The following is a 20,875-nucleotide window of genomic DNA, read 5'->3' on the forward strand; positions in this document are numbered from 1 at the left end:
GACAATAAAACGAATAAATGGTCCACACATGCAAGCATGTTATCTTTGATAATTTAAAACAAAGAAATTCAATAGTGGGATGTTTCAAAAAAAAATAAAAAAATAAAAAATAAAGAAAAATCAAGGTGTGGCATTATAGTTGGGAAGAATTATATGAGCTGGCTTTATCATGGGTTAAAAGAATAATCAATTGATGGCGGTGCTGATGATAAGATGCATGGGACCCATCTTTGATTGAGGCTCACAGCTACTCTCTACAAATTTTTATCAGTATAATTTTCATCAAAATTAAAATTTAATCAGAAATTTAAGTTCTACACGTTTTTGTTATTTAATTTCAGATTTTTTCAGCCATGTTCTATAATTAGAAAATTTCAGAGAAGAAAACAACAATAAAAAGTATTTACACTTATATGAAATTTAGAAGATTTATACATACAATTAATTTATTATTCATATTTAAATTTTCAAAATTTTTTAATAAAATTTGAAAATATAAATATATATTTTAACCGTATAAAAATTAAAAATTTTACATGAGCTTTAATTATTTCATTTGGATTTCGGCGTGGCAATTAAATTAAACGCCGTAGTTTTACCATGCTCATCATCAAAATCCAAAGCCAGCATGTGAACCCTTCACGTTCTCATCTCCTATTCACTCGCGCTCTCTCAAGAGTTTCCTCATTTCGCAACTAGTTTATTCGCAACTCTCAGTGCTAAATTATTTTAAATATATACTTACACCATTAAATAATTAAAATTAACCTATTTAAGATTTAAATTTAAATTATAATTTATTTAACACTAAATTTATAAAAATTATATAATTAAATATAAACTATTTATATTATAAATAATTGAAGTTCACGCCCGGGAGAGACGCGTGGGAATGAGAGTCCAAATTTCAAGAAACTGTTTCAGTGTTAATGTAAGAAGAAGGCAGCAATTGGCATTGTTGGTTGCCAAATAAAAAGATGCTTCACGCAACTCCAAGCGTTACAAAAGCTGACCTCAAACCACAACACACATAAATGGCGGGAGCTTAATTCCAAATTTTAAATTAACTATATAATACCATTTCAAAAAAAAAAAAACTATATAATAATCACTACCTTGCAATAAAATATACTCATAATAAATAAAAATTATATTTTTAAGAAAGCGTTTTTCAAAACGTTTGAATATTTTAAATTTTGTCATTAACATAGGTTAACTATAATTTTAAAGTAGTAAATTCTTCAAAAATTTTGTTTCATATACTATAAAAACTAATAAAAAAATAAAACCAATTAGGACCAGAAATTGGGTTCCAGCTTTGGCATCCGACACTATGTTTTGGCGACGCCTCTTTCCCATTCTTCGGAGAAAGGATGTCTTTGCCACGCCGTGTCTCCCTCAAGGGGAATTACCCAAATAAAGTAAATATATAACATTTTCACCCCTAAATTAAAATTTTTATTCAATCAGATACTTAATTTACCCATTAATGAGCACGTGATCACGTGACTGGACGCCGTTAGACTCTCCAGCTCCGTCGTCATCCTCCCACCTGGCTTTCTTCTTCCTGCTTTTGGCCAATCACTCAAACCAGAGAATAAACGTAAACTATTTAGCTTGCCAACTCCCAAGCACAGTAGCGATCATTGTCGAGAAGGAAATATACCTATGAATGTGGAATACATGGAGAGCTCACACTTCCAGGGAATGTGATCTGACCGGAGATTGGATCTTGACGGTGCACGACCGCTGGATCTCTATGATAGAAAATCCCATTTTCCACAACTTAACAAATCCATAATTTTTTGTTTATTAATCTGTTTGAAATTTAAAAAACAAATATGATTATCTATTAATCTTTTATATAATAAATTTATACACTTGTTATCATTTAAAAGTGTTTGAACTTATTTTACACTTATCGTGATTATAACAATAAAAAAAAAAAAAAAAACTCCACTCCATATGTTCATTGATAAAACTATTTTCCGATTGGGATACCTAGTCACAATAATTGAATACATAAAAAATATATGTTGTAAAGTGTTTTGAACTGTAATGCTTGTGATGTTAGGAATAAGTCCCCTTCATTTCCTTCGTCTCTTTGGCTCTGTTCCACAAATATTTTTAAAATATTATTTAGTATTTTAATTCTGTTAAAATATTATTATTTAATAATTAAAATAATAATTTATGAAAAAATATTTTATTTTATAATAAAATAAAATATTATATTTTTTATTTTAAAATAAATGATGTTAAAAGGAGAATTTAAGAAGATATATGGATGAAGAAAATGGTTGGAGTCGTGAATTAAAGGCAATATATATGCGTGTGATGAGGAGGATGATTGATGATAATGAGGCTATTTAATTAGCCCTTCCTTGCAAAATTTGCATTCCCATTTCTCACTTTACTTTATGTCCTTATCTTACTTCTTTTTAATATTTTTCTAACACAAAATTTTCCTTTGCTTTTTTGGTGATTCCCTTCCCTTGACTTCTCTCCACCCCTCCAATTATGTGCTGTCCATCTTTAAAAAAAAAAAAAAAATCTATAACTCTACTTAATTAGTTTAGCTATTAATATAATTCATAAAAAAAATAATTAATAGCTAATAAAATTATATTAAATTACCGTATATGTCAGGCATTAACTACAACTTAATTCAAATATTTGTATACCTATTAGATAATTTTATTTAATAATTTAGTCTATTTTATTTTAAAAATATATAAAATAAATAATATTTCAAATTCGAATTTTCTCCTTATTGACAGTAAAATATTAATCTTTATAATAAAAGAAAAAAAATGTTACCTCAAGTTATATGGTATTATACTGATTTTTATATTTTTATATTTAAATATATATATAAATATAGTAAAACTAAATATATTAATTTTATCTAGATAAAATTCGTGATTTAACACATTAAACACCAATCTCCCAACAACCTTTATATCGTTAATCTCATGATATCTCATGTTTTTTTTTTGTCTAAAAGGCTTCCTCAAATCGTGCTGGGAAACTATAATTTCTCGCAAAAACCTTGCTTGCTAGGGCCCTGTTTCCAACTGCATTTTTCTCTCTATATGTATTCATTTATTATATATTTTGATGATCGTCGGACTTTATCTCTCTTAGAGTAGGACCATATCTCAAAAAAAGATTTAAATCCAAAACCCATTAGATTTTTCTCATGAACAAACCAATCCATGCGGAGCGCCTTGATCCGAAAGTATAAAACAGACTGGAGCAGACACGCGCGCAGACTTATTCTTTGGAAACTCAGTAACGTGATAGAAGATAGGCAAGGCAGATCCAATCACTTCGCAACTCTGCCCGCATGAGCGCCGAAAGAAATTAAATGACCGTCTGGCGTAGAGAAAGACTCTGACGTGTCTATACGTACGGATCTGAGTGACAGAGACAGGTGACACTGTAACAAATAGGTTGTTAGACATTAAATAGGCTGTTAGACATCACTTCCAAACAAAAGAAAAATGGATAAAAGGAAGTAACATATTTCTCTCAATCTAAACTTACATTCATATTGTAAACTATATTATCTGAATCTCATAACATAATATTTAAAAACTTTTAACTGTTTAAAAATGTTTAAAATTTTCTTTAGGTATAATTCTATAAAAATCAAGATCATTAAGTAATATAAAATTAAAAGGGTTAATAATTTTCTTTCATTTAATATATATATTGTGATGCATGCATATTAGGTACAAGGCATTGTTTACACATGGCATGGCCATTATAACTTTTTAAAGAGAGTTTTAAGATCAAGATTTGAATTTTTAATCTTTCATATTAAAATATTATATTTAAAATAAATCAAAATATACAAAATTCTGATTTGTAGCTAGTATATTTTATTATTAATATAAAAATAAGTATCAAAGATACGAGTCAACTATACCAACCAAATATTTGGGACGAAATAGCTTTTTTTTAAAATGAGATTTGGCTAATTAATTAATGATTATAAAATTAGATATTAAATATTATTTATGATTTGTTTGTGGTAGAAAAATATTGAAAATAAGGAGAGGAAAGGCCGGAGGGGTTGGTGTTGGTCATCATGCATGCATGCATGCAAGTTATTCCTTTATTTATTTATTTTTGTTTGCTTATTTTATACAACTTATAATAAAAAAATGCTAACTAATGCTTAAATAATAAGACCCCTTGAATAATTGTTTTTTAATTCTTTTTCTCTTTATTTTCTTCTTCCTTTCTCTTCCCGGCAAGTAAACCATTTAGTCTTTCTTTATTTTTTTTTATCAAAATATAATTTATAAATAATACAAAATAGTTTAGAAACACCAAAACCAACAAAAACATAAGAAAGGAATCATAAAATCCTAGATCCAGTGACCCAAACCCAATACGAATCTCCAAATTTAAACAAATGCAAAAAACTGTCGCTTTCATTTTAACAGCCATTGTCATTATTGTTCCCAATGTAAAAGACTGGAACCTCAAGAAAGCCCAAAATCTACCCACCATGAACCATTTGTAGATCTAAAAAAAATAAATGAGATAGATAAATAAAAAAGAACAACACATCTATCGAATCAAACGAAAAAGGTGCAATATATATATTTAAGGGAAGACTGCTTTCTCGATCGTCAAGCTTCCAAAGCCAAAGTGTTACCAAAACAAAAAAGGCGGCCAGGAACACTTTACTCCAAACCCGTCGTCTTTTAACACTTCGATTTGAAATTATAAGTTATAAAAAAACACACACAACTATATGCAATAATTAAGTAGGCCGAAAGAAGAACTCCCTCTATTAAGAACCACTTGCCAAAATAAAAGTACCAAAACCAAACTATGTACAATCTCGTCTGAAGGGGAAGGAGCACACCACTAGCCGGCAGAAAAAAGACCTAACACCTCAAATGACCTCTTCGCAATATGAGAGAAAAACTCTCTCTACAAAATAAATTAAAAGACAAAAGTAGTTTAGTAGATTCGAGATATATTTTATTATTTCTTATTATTCCCAAAAGTGAAAGGTTCTTTATTTTCCTTATTGCTTATTGCATGATAACATGGAACCTTCATTGAATACATTTCACAGATTTTTTACATTAATGAAAAATTCAATTATCTCTACTGGATAATAAGAAATTATAATAATTTTTTTAGGAGAAATGAATAATAATAATAATTACTTAAAAAAACTAAACTCCATTTGATTTCCAATTCAAACTAGGACATATAGAAGAATTGATTGTGGTCCAAAGATGATTGGTTACTAATTTATATAATGTTGTTTAGGTTGAAGAAAGAGGAAGCATTTTCAAGTCATAATTAGCCTATCTATTTGAAAACTTGATCATTGCATCCAATGCCTCCCAAGTAATATAATTTAATTTAATTAACAATATAAATTAAATAAAAGAGTTTTCCCCACTTCTTAAAAAATTCACTTCCTTTAAAGCAACCAAACAACACCTAACTAATTAAAAGTGGTAATAAATTTGGAAGGTAGCCTTTTCCTTACTAAATCAATATGTTATGATTTTTAAATTTCAGTTAAGAAAAGTTTAATTAGGTTTTAAATGAAATGCCACAATTATTAAATAAGAAAATGAAGTTACAACAAAAATTAACTAATTTGGAAGATAGGATAATTTTTCACCTACAAATAAATATGCTTTTATATATTAACATTCACACTCTTCTGATATTATTTTTAACATTTTTAGCATTCAATTAATTTAATTTAAATAAAATAAAATAAATTAATTTTTGTGTACTTGTAAATATAATGAAACACAATTTTACAAATAATTAAATAATTAATTAAAATCTAGCCCATATTTTAATAAAAATATATAATAATTAAGACTGTGTTTGTTTCACCAAAAATATTTGTTATTATTTAATTTCATTTTAAATTCTATTATTGATTTATTTTCTAAGTTTCAAAGGGTATTTTTTTATAGTAATATGAATTACTAGCTTTTAAATTTACATATTCCATTTAATTTTAAATAACAGTTTTTTATATTATTTCTTTATTTTTTTAAATTTTTTACTTATATATAAATTTAATACTAAGTTTGAAATAATAATAATTTCTATATTTAAAATATATCTCTCGATAAATAAAAATATTTAAGTGATTAATTATTTTATGTGAATAATAATATTTATTTAATTAAGATATTTATAAGAATTAATTGTATAAAAGAAAAAACTAAAGTGAACAAATAAACTTGTTTTCTACTTTTTGATTAAAATAGAAAATGGGAATCTAGGAAACCGAAAAAACTGAAAAATTGAAATAAAAAACATTTTTATATCCAACGTTGTTAGTAGTCTTTTTCCCTCTTTAAAATAATATATAAATATATAAAAATTTAGAAATTATGATTTACTTTACTGGCTACGTTATAGCATTATTTTTTAACTAGATGCGTGATAGATAAATATATTTTTTATGCAAAAAATTAATTTAAAATAAGGTTCATACCTTTTAAACTTTAAAAATAAAATCATAGAAAATATTTAAAATAATAAATTTTTGAAAAATATTAAATTCCGCATATCAATCTAATAATAATATCAGTGGCAAAATATCCGGTTAAGATTGAGTTTATATCGAAAATATAAATTTCAACTCTATTAAGATTTAATGGTGAACCCTTTTACATGTAAATTTAAATTTTATTTTGATAAATTGAAATAGACTCGAGTTTATTCATGAAAGGTCTAATTATATTTATTTTTATAATTTTATAAAATAATAAATTATGTAATATCGAAATTATATTCACATGACACTAAATAAAATTAAATAATGGACCGGTAATGGACTGATGATGAAAAAAAAAATCTGTTTATATAAATGAATAATATATTATAATTAAAAAAATATAAATATGAAATAATAATTATATTATAATTAAAAAATAAAAAAATAAAATAGACTAAACTTATAAAATATATTTAAAATGTATCATTTACATGATCCGATCATCACAAACAAACTTAAAATTACTGAATAAACCAACTTTTAGGTATTCTGTAGAAGCAATTTCCAATGGTTCACCCTGCTTTGCCCAAAATTTATTTTGATTATTTTTTTTAAATTTATCCCCACTCTCTGCATTGGCGCGTGGTGGGAGTGTGAATGCAGAGGAGCAAAACACAAGCTAGGTATGTGGACATTAATAAGCTGGAACCGACCGTATTGGGATTGTGCAAAGCGAATCTTTGTGTTTTAAAAGCCCAAAGGAAAGCGCTTCACAAAATTGGCCCATTTTATGGAACCAGCCAAACACGCCTTTAACGTTGAGCGCTTTTCTCCTTTTTAGGGTAAAATACGCATTTTTTTAATATTAAAATATATTTTAATGTTTTTTTATCAAAAATAAAAGAAAAGAAATAGAAAATTCACTCGATGAAGCTCCGCGTCAGTGTGAGCGAGTCCAAAATGTGGGTCCCAAAGCCCTTCAAAGTGGGTCCCAATTTCTCTGTCAAGCCCCTCAGAGCTGAGTGCTTAAAAAGCGGCTGCAATGCACCTTTATTATTCCTGTGAGCCATTAACAAGACCACACACACATACACATGTTAATGAAGAAAAACTTGTTTAGCCCTCTTTATCTTTCTCTCCCTTTAGTTTCATTTTCCCTCACTTTCTTGCATTTTCTCTCCCAGTAAGTAAAAGAAAGGTTCTTGAGATAAAGAAAGACATAGCCATTTGCTTTCTGCTTTATTTTGTTTGTCTCTCTCTTTGCTTCTTTCTGTGTGCTTTCTCTCTCTAGATTAAGAAGCATAGAATAAAGTGTTCTCAGAGAGAATAAGAGAAGGGGAAAAAAGGGCATTGCTTTGGGAGGTCATTATTCTCGAGGTCATGGTCATGGCCGTGAAGAAGCTCACAATGTGCAATAATGTGTTAGTGGTTTTTTTGTTGTTGGGTTTGTGGGTTTGTTCTGTTAGTGCTTCTGTGTCTTATGACTCAAAGGCTATCACCATTAATGGCCAGAGAAGGATCCTCATTTCTGGATCCATTCACTACCCAAGAAGCTCCCCTGAGGTACTTTTCCAAATGTGCTTAATGGGTCTCTCTTGTTTCATCAAATTTGTTTTTCTTTTTTTCTCTCTCTAGTAAGTATTTTTGAAGCTTCTCTTTAAATGGGTAACTCTAACTCTGCTTTTGGGATGGGAATATGGCAGATGTGGCCAGATCTTATACAGAAGGCAAAGGAAGGAGGATTGGATGTGATTCAGACTTATGTTTTTTGGAATGGCCATGAACCTTCTCCTGGAAAAGTAATTAACAATTGAAAAATTATTTTAATGGTTTTCACTCACTGGTGAAGTACTTCTAACTTCTTTATGTGAATGGCTGTTATAGTATTATTTCGAGGGGAACTATGATTTGGTCAAGTTTGTCAAGCTGGTGAAGCAGGCAGGCCTTTATCTTCATCTCAGGATTGGACCTTATGTCTGTGCTGAGTGGAACTTTGGGTAATACACCAGCACCTGCAGTGCTAGATATTCTTTTCTATAAACAGAAAGAAAAGCTCGATTGGATATGAAGTTTGGTGAACTTTTGCTAAGTATCATGTTGTAAATTCTAATTTTCAGGGGTTTCCCTGTTTGGCTCAAGTACATTCCAGGCATCAATTTCAGAACAGATAATGGCCCTTTCAAGGTGAGGCACATTTTATGATTATCAGTTTTTATTCTTTCTATGGATTTCCCCTATTCCATTGATTTGATTAATCTATTTTGGATTTTAAATTTTCTAAAATGAAGGCCCAAATGCAAAGATTCACCACAAAGATTGTCAACATGATGAAAGCAGAAGGGTTATTTGAGTCTCAAGGAGGTCCAATAATTTTATCCCAGGTATTCCTATCTTATTGGTTTCTCCTTAATCCACTAATAAGTTCTCTACCTTTTTTTCTTCCAATTCTATGTGAAACGCACTTAATCTTTTCATCCATTTGATGGAATGACGTTAATAAAAAGGAACTATCTTCTTTTCCTGTCAATATATTGATAGATTGAGAATGAATATGGACCCATGGAATATGAACTTGGTGCACCTGGTCAAGCTTACACCAAATGGGCAGCAAGTATGGCTGTAGGTCTTGGCACTGGAGTCCCATGGGTCATGTGCAAGCAAGATGATGCCCCAGATCCAGTTGTAAGTTATTGGCTGATCTATTTTCCTTTTAGTATCATCTTTTTTACCTTTTCTTATCATGTTCCATATCTAATTCTTTATGGTGCTCATGTTATATCTTCTCACTTCCTTGGTGGGGTTGCTAGTTAACAGGCCCTTTTGTTGGTCTTGGATGAAATGAATTATTACTCCTCATTGCACATGGTTCTGCTATGAAGCATCTCAGTCCTTCCTGTTGCAGATTGTCTTTTTCTTTTTTTAAAAAATCCTCTTTGGTCACTGAGGGTTTTATGTAATGATAGAATTGATGACCATGTCTCCTTGTTAATAATAATCACCACGCATTTCAACTCTCAGTTCTAGTGGGTGCTTATAAATGATACTTATATCTTTTCTTTTCTTGGGGGTACACGAGAAGCAATGTATTTTTAATCCAGTTTTTTGGAATGAAATATTTTCAATCAGCTTTTTTTCTTTGGGAATCGTGTGGTTTTTATCATTGGGTTATTTTGCCAAGAGATATATTCTTTCAACTTATGCTTTTGAGTGACTCTTAACATTTTATTTTGTTGCTATCTTAATAGATTAACACCTGCAATGGTTTCTATTGCGACTACTTCTCTCCAAACAAGCCATATAAACCCAAGATGTGGACTGAAGCCTGGACTGGATGGTAAGTTGTGTGCTCCTTGCTGGAGAATCATTTCCTATATATTAATCATCCATGCAAGAATTGCAGGTTCATAGTACAGTACAGTGGTATCAATCAATATCCTTCACATATTTTCTTTTTTGCCTTCAGGTTTACTGAATTTGGTGGTGCAGTTCCTTACAGACCGGCTGAAGACTTGGCATTTTCAGTTGCAAGGTTTATTCAGAAGGGAGGATCATACATAAATTACTATATGGTAATTTAAACGTTTGTGGAATTTACCTAGTAATTGCTTTAGAGCAAGGTCATGCCAAGACTTATATGCTTCCTTTTTTCGGTTTAGTATCATGGTGGAACAAATTTTGGGAGAACTGCTGGTGGTCCTTTCATTGCCACGAGTTATGATTATGATGCTCCACTTGATGAATACGGTATGCACAAAGCTTTTGTATTTTAAGGTGGTTTTTCCTTGATGTTAATCCATACAGGTTTGCTTAGTTTTAATTAGAAACTTATTCTTATGCTGTATGTCTTTTAAGATTCACAATAAGAAAAGCCAGGTTGCAAAACCCAGACAGCAATAAAGGACCACCTTCCACATCTAGAATTAGTGCTGCTGGCACTTCCCCATGAAGCAAAGGCAGCTCTGTAGCTAATGTTCTTGCTTGCGGTTAAATAATGGCTGCGTCCTCCTCCTTGTGACATAGTATTTGTAATTGGAGGAATTATGGCAAGTAAAAGGTCTTCCTAAAAGCTCATATGTTATTTAATGCCATGTGAAGCGTGATGTGGAAATGCTTGAGACATTAAGCTAAAGGTCACTGATATGATGATTGCCTATCAGCCCTTTTTATCAAGCCGTTCTCGAAGAAGTTTGGTCTCACAGATGTCATTTTCCCTTCTGTTAAGATTTTGATTGCATGACAACAGTTAAAATTTCCTTAACGGAGAATCTTGTCTATTTACATATATCCAACGGTGTGGTGGGTCCTTTCCCTGGTCAAACAATAAATTTATGATTTAATACATTTAAGGATAAGGAATGATATTATTATTGAAGTCATTTCTTTTATTAGAAAATTTTGTCATTACCAAACAAGCTTTTAAAACATTTAAACTTTTTCTCCTTCACATCACTAGTAGACTTTTCTATAGTAGTCATGACATAATATAGATTGTTAATTTCTTGCGCATCAATCTGAAGAACTGGAATACTTTCCTTTATGCAGGACTACTGAGGCAGCCTAAATGGGGCCATTTAAAGGATTTGCATAGAGCAATTAAATTGTGTGAACCAGCGTTAGTATCAGGGGATCCAGCTGTGATTCCACTTGGAAATTATCAAGAGGTCAAATCTGCCTCCTTTGATGACAAATATTCTTATAATTCTAAGGGTTAGATAGCTAACGGTTTATCTTTCATGATTTGTGTACAGGCTCATGTATTTAAGTCAAAGTCTGGAGCTTGTGCTGCATTCCTTGCAAATTACAATCAGAGATCATTTTCAAAAGTGGCTTTTGGAAATATGCACTACAACTTGCCTCCTTGGTCTATCAGCATTCTTCCGGACTGCAAGAACACTGTTTACAACACTGCAAGGGTCAGAATTTCTTCCTTGGAAAATCTCAAATTTTGTAGTTATGACTTATATGTCTCTGGTTTTGCTTAACCAAAGTCCAACACAGGTCGGCGCACAAAGTGCACAAATGAAGATGGTTCCTGTTCCTATGCATGGAGGATTCTCTTGGCAAGCATATAGTGAAGAGACAGACTCAGAAGGTGACAATACATTCACAATGGTTGGGTTGCTGGAGCAGATAAATACAACTAGAGATGTCACGGACTACTTGTGGTACATGACAGAGTGAGTATTACAACGAGCTATATCTCCTTTTTGTTTTTATATAATCATTTTATTCTTTATCTAATTATGTTTTGATAATCTTTATCTATTATTCTGATTTTCATCTTTCTCACATACCTTTCTGCCATCTCAGTGTTAATCTTGACCCCAGTGAAGGCTTTCTGAGAAGCGGAGAGTATCCCATTCTTAATGTTCTATCAGCTGGCCATGCTTTGCATGTTTTTGTCAATGGTCAATTATCGGGTGAGATGTGTTTCACAGCTTATGTTATCCAACTCATTTTGTCACAAATATAAAAAAAAAGGAAAAGATCGGACCACGTAAAAATCTTTGGAATTTTTTTCCCTGGGGAAATTTGAGATTGTGATAATTTGATTATTTGGTCATGCTTTAATAGAAGAATCATTTTATGCTACCTCACCTATCCAATAAGCCTTTGTCTATAGTGGGACATGATTAAGTAATTTACGCAACAGTTAGTTTCAAGATGCACTAAGTGAAGTTACAACAATCTTCTTTGGTATTGCTCGCTTTCTGGCTCTATCTAAAATAACTTTTGTTGACTAGCAGTCTGCTATTTATAGTTTGATGATTTTATATTTTCTCTCACCATTTGATTTTCATAACCTTGAATAGGAACTGCATATGGAAGCTTAGAATTCCCAAAGTTGACATTTAGTCAAGGTGTCAAGATGAGAGCTGGTATCAACAAAATATCTCTTCTCAGTATTGCAGTTGGTCTTCCGGTTCGTTCTCTCTCTCTCTCTTTCGCCCTTTCTGTTGAATTTTATGCTCCAGAATCAGTGTCTGATATTTGTTCTTTTGTTGCTTGTTAATTGTGGAGCAGAATGTTGGTCCGCACTTTGAGACATGGAATGCTGGTATCCTTGGCCCAGTGACATTGAATGGCTTAAATGAAGGAAGGAGAGACTTGTCATGGCAAAAGTGGTCCTACAAGGTTTGTATTTAAACATATGTCATATCCTCTCTTGCTGCACTGGTATGCAAAAGAGTCGTTGATTTTCTTGCTGTCAATCAGATTGGCCTTAAAGGAGAAGCAATGAGTCTTCATTCACTCAGTGGGAGTTCATCAGTTGAGTGGACACAGGGAGCATTTGTGTCCCGAAGGCAGCCACTTATGTGGTATAAAGTGAGTATTTTAAACTTAAATGTAAAGATGCTTTGGTAATTGGTAGTAAGCTTAAAAAATGTGTTGCTTGGTATTGCATCAACAAATATATTTTTAAGAGAAGCATGTCTTAGCAAGAAAAAATTTTGCTAGACAGGCTTTTAAAATATTTAACCTTTTTTCTTTTATCTTCTGCTGCTGTTCACCATGGAGCATACATGTTCTTCCTGCTTTTCAAGCCTAGAGTGAGTTGTGGCATGCTTTTATTTAAGGAAACAGATGCCATGAAGGAGACATGTTTCTAATCTTCCAAAAACATTTTTAAGCTGTAACTTCAGAATTGCTGAGTCTAGAACTAACATTATTGTGTCCCATTTTTAGACCACTTTCAATGCTCCAGCTGGAAATTCTCCATTGGCTTTGGATATGGGTAGTATGGGCAAAGGTCAAGTATGGATAAATGGACAGAGTGTTGGACGATACTGGCCTGCATATAAAGCATCTGGTACTTGTGGTTTCTGTGATTATGCAGGAACATTTAATGAGAAGAAATGCTTAAGTAATTGTGGAGAGGCTTCACAGAGATGGTAAAAAAAAGTTAGAATATCATGTTGGAATCTTTTGTGCACACGAGATGCTTGAAACTGACAAATGATTTATAATTTCTTAGGTACCACGTCCCTCAATCATGGCTGAAGCCAACAGGGAACTTGTTAGTTGTGTTTGAAGAATGGGGTGGAGATCCAAATGGGATTTCTTTGGTTAGAAGAGAAGTAGACAGTGTATGTGCTGATATTTATGAGTGGCAGCCAAATTTAATGAATTACATGATGCAATCCTCAGGTAAAGTCAATAAGCCCCTAAGGCCTAAAGCCCATTTGGCATGTGGCCCCGGGCAGAAAATCTCGTTCATTAAGTTTGCTAGCTTCGGGACACCAGAAGGGGCTTGTGGAAACTATCATCAAGGAAGCTGCCACGCCTTTCACTCTTATGATGCTTTTAACCGGGTATGTTAGTCTGGATTTCCTGTTTGCAATCATTTCATCAGTGCAATAATAGTTAACTGTGGTTTGAGGATACTACTCGACTCGTAGATTTCTTGTTCTTTCAAGCATTTGTCATCAACATGAAAATGGTCCAAACTATGGGCTTTAAAATTTGCAGTTACTGGTTAACTGAGCTTCAAGCTGGTCCATTGTTTTTTCCTTTGCTTGTTTATCCAATCCTTTAACACTGATGTATGGCTTTTATCTTGCAGCTCTGTGTTGGGCAGAACTGGTGCTCAGTTACTGTGGCACCTGAAATGTTTGGAGGAGATCCATGCCCGAATGTCATGAAGAAACTAGCCGTGGAGGCCGTTTGCAGTTGATGGCAAGTGGAGTAGTCGAAATAGAGGAAAGATTCCTGATTAATTTTCTCAAACTCCAACAGAGCAGCTTCAATATATTATTATTATTATTTTTTGGGTAAATTAAGCTTCATATATAAGACTACCACCATGACCACCACCATTTATTCGGCTTTGACAGGGTGAAGTTGTACAAATATACAGCACACCTTCTGATCAAAGCCCACATAGATTGTGAAAATGATTGCACATAAGCTCTATGTATATAAGGCTCCCGAGCATTTAATGTTTATGCTCTTCATGCTGAATGCAAGCAAAGGAGGAGTTTGGCAGAAGCACGTCGAGACTGAAGTTAATCGAGTCCATGTGCAAGATTTATTTAGTTTTAGAACATGGAAAGCCTCTGGTTTCCTGTAATCCTATATTTCCTTTTTATTGCATGTAGCTTCCTGGCAAGCAATTGCCTCGTTGCTTTGTTCCTGTAAGAAAGTTTCTTGAGTTTTGTGGAAATGATACCAAAAGCTTATCAATTGTCATCCAAACTTTTTCTATTTACAGCCATATATTTGAGAAAGCCTTTGTGATTAGGTCTATCAAAAAAAGCCCATTGGGATCTGAATCAAGCCGAAGAATCTCATAGATTTGTTGAGAATAATTATAAATCGAACTTATTTTTATTGTTTTAATTCAGTTTTGATTTTTCACTAAGAATTGAATCAGAATTTTGCTCTATTGAAGTTAAATTGAGAACAGCACAATTTTTAAAATATTTTTTCATGTGTATTATATACTTTTACTATATTATTATTATTTTTATCTATCTACAATTTCTTAATGACTTTAGTTAATAAACTGATTCTATGGTATAATTTATGGAAATCACAACACATATGGTATAATTTATGGAAATCAACGGCTACAGATCACCTGTCACCTAAAATTACATACTCTCTCGCCATCTTATCCCAAATCTATTTCTCCCTCGAGTGTACTGTACTGTAGTGGTCTAGCTATAAAAGAACCTTCGAACCTTGAAAGCAGGAGTCTTCGGAGTCTCGCTTATTTAACTCTGGAATATCAAATCCCAAAAGTTCTTCCATTTCTCTCTCTCTTTTTGCACACTCCGTCATCTCTCTCTCTCTCTCTCTTCATGGCGCTTTTCTATGGCGGCTGTTTTTGCTGTAACTTGTTCTTATATATCTAAGATTGTCTCTAAATTTCGGTTCTTTTCACTCTGTCCTCTGAACAAACACTTGGCGATGTTCTCTCATTTATTTCTACTCGTCTTTGCATTTTCTGTTTCTTTCTCAATCTTTCTATCTTTTGTTTATAGAAGTTTCAACAAGCCAAAGCGAGAACAACAGTCCCACAATGGTGAAGCTACTGTTATAAACCGTTCTTTATCCAAGATAATTGATGAAACTCGCAAAACCCGTGAAAATGACACAACCCCTTTAACTCATTCTCTTCTCCTGGACATCTTGCCCCCCGATTCTTCCAAATGGGCCACTCTATTTGGCAATTGTCCAGATGAAACGAGGTCGGGTCAGGGCGATGACCGGGACGGGTCAGCTGGGGATTCACAGAGGGTGAAAAAGAAGAAGAAGAGGGCCAAGAAGAAGAGATTGGATTCCAAGAATGAAGAAAACGGGGGTGAGGATAAGGGCTTAGAGGGACAAAGAGAAGGTTCGTATTCGGGGTCTGGTCAGGTGAAGCCGGAGTTAGTTTGTTTGTACCCATTTACCTCTACGAGTAGTGCCACGCAGAGGAAGATCAAGCAGCAGTATGATCAGCTTGTCAAGTGTAATGAAAGCAAGGGATTGACATTGGCACAGGTTTTCATTTAACCTTTTTTTTTAATAATTCAATTCAATTATGTTTGAGTTAATAGATAGTTAATGCTATTTTGTTGTGGGACTGGCTCGGCAAGGTAAAGAAGGAAATTTTCACGTTTATTGCCATCAGGAGAACATATGGAAACAATTTGATTAATCGCTCTTTTCTTTTAGTATTATTATGGTTAAGTAATTATATTTTGTGCTTACTTCTCATTTTTCAATGAGAAAGCCGCTCACCCTCTCTCTTCCTCAGGGGAGTCCTTGCTTAGGGTTATTTTCTAGTTGGTTAGTGCAATTATTTTTAATGATCAAGTTATTGAGCAAAAAAAATTAATGATAGTTGTGGAGGGAAAGAAAAGAGAAAAGAAGAATGTGGATGATAACTTTTTTCTTTTGACCTCGTCTTGCGGTTGAGTAAGTGGCTGTTCCACGAAATGGTTGAGATGATGAGATGATTAAACAATAGAAAATGCTACAACAGAAATTTTCAATTGCATGGTGTATTGTGTGGTAATGGAAGTCTCAGCTCCAAATTAATAAGCTTGGAGGTTCAAGTTACAAAAGCAGCTCATTTGTGTAAATCTGCAGGACAAGGACTATAGACCATGTGGGATTAACAAGGGAAAATGTAAATGTCATTGAAGTTTACATTAGGAGTAGTAGGATTCCCAGTTACTGCTTTTTACTGTTTATACACTGAGGTGCTCCCTACTGCCAATGAAATTTTAAATTGGATATGGCTTATGGCTAGTTACTAGTACAATTATATACTAAGATGCTTCCAATTAGCAACTGGATTTTAAACCGGTTATGGCTTATGCACTAGTTGGCAGCTGAGGTGATTGATGCATTTCCATTGCTAATGCAATTAGGGGTTGATCCTAGCAGTTATTTGATTATCAACACTGGAGGAAGATTTTCTTGGTGTTTTTTTTTTTTAGAACTTTGGTATAATGGACATTGTCCCATTGCAATATGTCAATCTGCTGTGACTCTTCAAATACTTTGGAAGATATTGGTCTTCTTTCTGGGAAGGCCGGAAGAGGAAATGCTACCTCTGAGGTATCAGTTTTAATGCCTGGAGTTGGAGGATAGTGACCCTTGTCACAAGGTAGAGTGAACTGGTTGGTCTTCTCCCCTAGTGAGATCGGTTAAACTTAACTCTGGTGGTGGTAAGCTAGAATGTACTGGCATTGGAAGGAGCATTCAGGAAAGATCTGCTGTATAGACTACTGGTTTTAATCTTGGTATTTTTCTTTCTTGGTGGTGGAATTGTGGGCACTGTGTATGGGTCTTGATTTGCTTGGAAACCAGGTCTGCCTCTAGTGACGGTGGAGGAGTTGGTGAACCAATGTCTCAATGACTTCCTAATGCTCATCCTTTTGGTCTACTGGTTGAAATGCCATAATTTCTTCAATCGTGATTGGCCTGTTGAGATTCCTCACACATATAGAAAAGAGAAAAAGGTGGCTGAGTTGCTTGCAAATCATGTGCTTGCTTTGGATTTGGCTGTCATGAGTTCTCTTCATCTCCTTCTGGGGTCACTGCTTTGCTCTTCAGTACCTGTGCTCTGTGGTGTGTGTTTCCGCAGAACTGTGGCTGTTGCATTCTGTGTCCCTGCGTGCAACTGCAAACTCCTCTTGAGAAAAGGGAGGAAAAATCAAAACTAGCTTTGTCTGATGCCTGACATTGTTCAATGAACCTTGTTAGGTATTTGAGCTTTTTATTCTAAGAGTGCTTATAAGACAAATCTTGCTAGTGTTGTCAAAATTCTCAAGGCGGACATGGAACTATGAAGGTGATGGGTTTAGCCTTTAGGTAGACACTTAAGCCTTTGTTTAATTCTATATTACTGAAGGTCTGGTTCAGTTGATAGACTAAATTCATGGTTATTTAATTAGAGTTTATGCTTTATTTTATGCAAGCAATATTTCAAGCTTGCAAACATCCATTTTTTAATTTTGAATAGTTGGATTAACAAAAACTCCAATGTAGAATCACCTGTACGTGATATTTTCTTGCTTTCTCTTGTGATTCAGGTTGGAGAATTTGCTAATTGCCTGATTGAAGCTAGAAATGAATTGCAGCACAAGTATGTTAAATTGTTCTCTGGATGTGTGCTTTTGCTTTTGTTCTTCGTGTTTTATTGTTTTGTATTCCTGTTGTGCTAGTGGCTTTGTTTTCCTTTGAGACAGAAGGGATACATCTTTTCTGGTTCTTGAGTTGCTCAAGTTCTTTATGGTTTTTATTTTATATTTTTTTTGGTCAGTAGGACTGAACCATCTCTTCGGACCCCCCAAAAATATTTGATTGGCTCTGTTGATTTACATGATATAGTATTCTCTAAATTAGCATCCCCTACTTCATTGTTTCCACATGTATAATTACAGTACAATTGTTCATCTAGGTCTGAGGTCATCAAACGTAAGTTCACGATAACAAAGGCTCTTCTATTCAAGGCAGACAGGTCTTCAATGGATCGCCTTAGTCAACAGGTGACTAATTACTAATTCAATTATAGTTTACTTGATTAACAGAGTAAATAGTGCCAATTTTCTTGGCAATTATTTGTATTGATCTCTCTCTCTCTCTTCCAGATCTACAAGCTGGAGCTTGAACAAAAGAGATTAGAAGAGGATGCATTTGTTTATAACTGGCTCCAACAACAACTTAAACTCTCACCAGCATACAAAAAGGTAAATTCAAATCCTTATTATTGATGGTAATTATGGATTGTGCTGGCATGGCTTAAGATGCCCTCCATGGTTCTCATGTACTGATTATGCAAACAAATAAAAATTAGTAAATTTTGGCTCTTCCACTTTTGTTCACAGTCGGTGAAATGCTTCATGCCAAACAAAATTTTGATGTCATGAAATGGACATTCATAGATGGAAGTTTCAAAACCACATTTTGGACATTTATGCATGAAGTCTCAATTAGTGAACTAACAATTACTCTATTAAGTTTGTGATGCACTTTGATTTCTGATGAACTGAAAATTTGCAAAGATTCAAGACCAAGGTAATGAATCTTAATGGAATATGCAGGCATTAATTCAGCATTCTGCAGCTTTTTGTCTGTATATATTAGAAGATGGAAGAAAAGAAGGATACCTCTAGTGTTTTAAGTTTGAATTTTAATTTTTCTTTCTATTCTGTTAAGCACGTATATTTCCTTTGCACTCATATCTTGCTGTTTATACGGGGAGAAATTGTTCTATTTATTGCTAACTCCCATATATTGTTATTATTATTTTCTACGTGAGGCAGGGGACCATGTAATCCTCGGCTCCTCCGACCCTTTTTTTTCCTGAGGGCAGGGGGGAATCCTGCTCAATTCTCATCTTCTTGTGTGATTTAAATCATGCAAAGGATTTTTTCCCCCTTCTTCATTGAACTACATTGATTATTTGATCAGAGGCTCTTTCCATTTTTACTTGTCTATTTTAGATGCTTGAAATCAGTGCTTGCATGGAGTTGAAGGCCAAGTCTGGTGAGCTGATTGAGAACAAAGATACTGAAGTCGCTGATATTTCCTTTGAAGAGCTATTAGCACAAGAAAAGAAGGATTCATTTTGGTTGGTTTGCTAGTCTCAACAAATGTGCATTCCTTATTCAATGTTTGTTTCAGCACAGCCTAATCCATGACTATATTTTCTATAATCATATACAGGCAGAAAAATGGAAAATCAAGGTTATACTCGAGCCAATGATAATGTCTGCATGGTAAACATCACTGAAGGATGGAGCTTTTTTGTAGTATGTATATGGATACCCGACTGTCGCAGGGAATTTTTTTTTTTTTTGACTGCCTGTGCTTCTTTGGTTGTCCTTGTTGAAGAGAAGAAATTATGGCCATGATGCATTGAATGTTCTCTTCCCCTAGGTTTTTCTCATTGGAAGCTAGCTAGTCCTTAATATGATGATCTAGGTTAGTTTAGGCATTTGAGCCTTTTGCTGAACTACTAACATTGATTCTCTAGTAGGACTCAAATAGTTTGCTGTTAAAGAATTTTGTTGGTTTGGAAGAATGTTGCAAGTGTGAACTGGTTTTTGCTTGGATTCTCATCTATGGAATTATGATTCATCACTGTTGGTATAACATTGAACTTGAAAAGTTGAAAAGAAAAAGTGGCATTGAAGATAATTGTCGATGGAAATTGGGAAACCAGGATATGATAATACGGTAAAGATGGGTAAATTAAATCAAATGAAAATAAATAAAAATAAACAGGAAGTCTATAATTTTGATTTAGGTCTCTAAACTTTCAACTGGAAAGGCCGAATCTGCCCGTTGGCCACGCTAGCCAGACGAGCCTAATGGGGTGCCGAATTTCTTCAAGAAAGAAAAGCACAGTATATTTGGATAAAGATGAAAAGTGGGTCCTGACGTAAGATTAGGTAGTGGGAAGTAAGTTTCCAAAACCTTCCTAACTTCTCCTGGAATCTACTATAATTTTAGTTAGTTTGTCATTTATGTGCTTTCAGGTATATGTAAGAATTTCTTTTCACCAAACAATGGGTATTGAAGATTTTAAAAACTTAAATATTACACCTTACTTAAAATAGTCTTCCTCTCAAAAATGATAAAAGATTTTATGAAGCAAGGTACGTATAGGTGCACATGGATTTCATGTTGTATATCTTAGTTTATAAGCTATAATTTTAAGCTGCATTATTTATTTAAAGATTTTTCAAAGCTTCTATGCTTAAAAAGAAAAAAAAAAACCTGAAAAATGGAAACCTTTCATTTCAATTGATTTCTTATAATCCCAACTTATAAACTAATTTGACCAAATATTTTTCATAATTTTAAAATCTTATCAAATTTTTATTTTTATTCATTAATTGGAACTTATTGTTTATACTCATTTGA

The 20,875-nt window shown here is 33.2% G+C and overlaps 2 protein-coding genes across 5 annotated transcripts; both read left to right on the forward strand.

Annotated features, from left to right (window-relative positions):
- The first annotated feature begins 7,566 nt into the window (after nt 1-7,566).
- Nucleotides 7,567-14,689, forward strand: LOC110613302 (beta-galactosidase 1). 3 transcript variants are annotated; one of them, XM_021754357.2, is made up of 19 exons: nt 7,567-8,068; nt 8,209-8,304; nt 8,390-8,502; nt 8,623-8,689; nt 8,794-8,886; nt 9,044-9,187; nt 9,751-9,839; nt 9,969-10,074; nt 10,162-10,249; nt 11,048-11,166; nt 11,254-11,418; nt 11,504-11,682; nt 11,816-11,925; nt 12,319-12,428; nt 12,530-12,640; nt 12,722-12,832; nt 13,193-13,398; nt 13,482-13,818; nt 14,070-14,689. In XM_021754357.2, exons 1-19 carry the CDS (start codon nt 7,886-7,888, stop codon nt 14,178-14,180), a joined length of 2,538 nt encoding a protein of 845 aa, XP_021610049.1. In that variant the 5' UTR covers nt 7,567-7,885; the 3' UTR covers nt 14,181-14,689. The 3 variants fall into 3 exon arrangements, 2 of the variants coding, with proteins under 2 accessions (XP_021610049.1, XP_043811715.1); XR_006350404.1 differs by lacking the exon at nt 13,193-13,398; XM_043955780.1 differs by lacking the exon at nt 9,044-9,187.
- A 408-nt stretch (nt 14,690-15,097) lies between these two features.
- Nucleotides 15,098-20,061, forward strand: LOC110613965. Of its 2 annotated transcripts, none has more exons than XM_021755406.2 (6): nt 15,098-15,994; nt 18,037-18,089; nt 18,405-18,492; nt 18,595-18,693; nt 19,450-19,577; nt 19,673-20,061. In XM_021755406.2, exons 1-6 carry the CDS (start codon nt 15,323-15,325, stop codon nt 19,710-19,712), a joined length of 1,080 nt encoding a protein of 359 aa, XP_021611098.1. In that variant the 5' UTR covers nt 15,098-15,322; the 3' UTR covers nt 19,713-20,061. The 2 variants fall into 2 exon arrangements, with proteins under 2 accessions (XP_021611098.1, XP_043811716.1); XM_043955781.1 differs by lacking the exon at nt 15,098-15,994 and adding an exon at nt 16,001-17,795.
- Nucleotides 20,062-20,875: the final 814 nt, after the last annotated feature.

The sequence above is a fragment of the Manihot esculenta genome, chromosome 4, assembly GCF_001659605.2.
Source record: "Manihot esculenta cultivar AM560-2 chromosome 4, M.esculenta_v8, whole genome shotgun sequence".
Classification (NCBI taxonomy): Eukaryota; Viridiplantae; Streptophyta; class Magnoliopsida; order Malpighiales; family Euphorbiaceae; genus Manihot; species Manihot esculenta.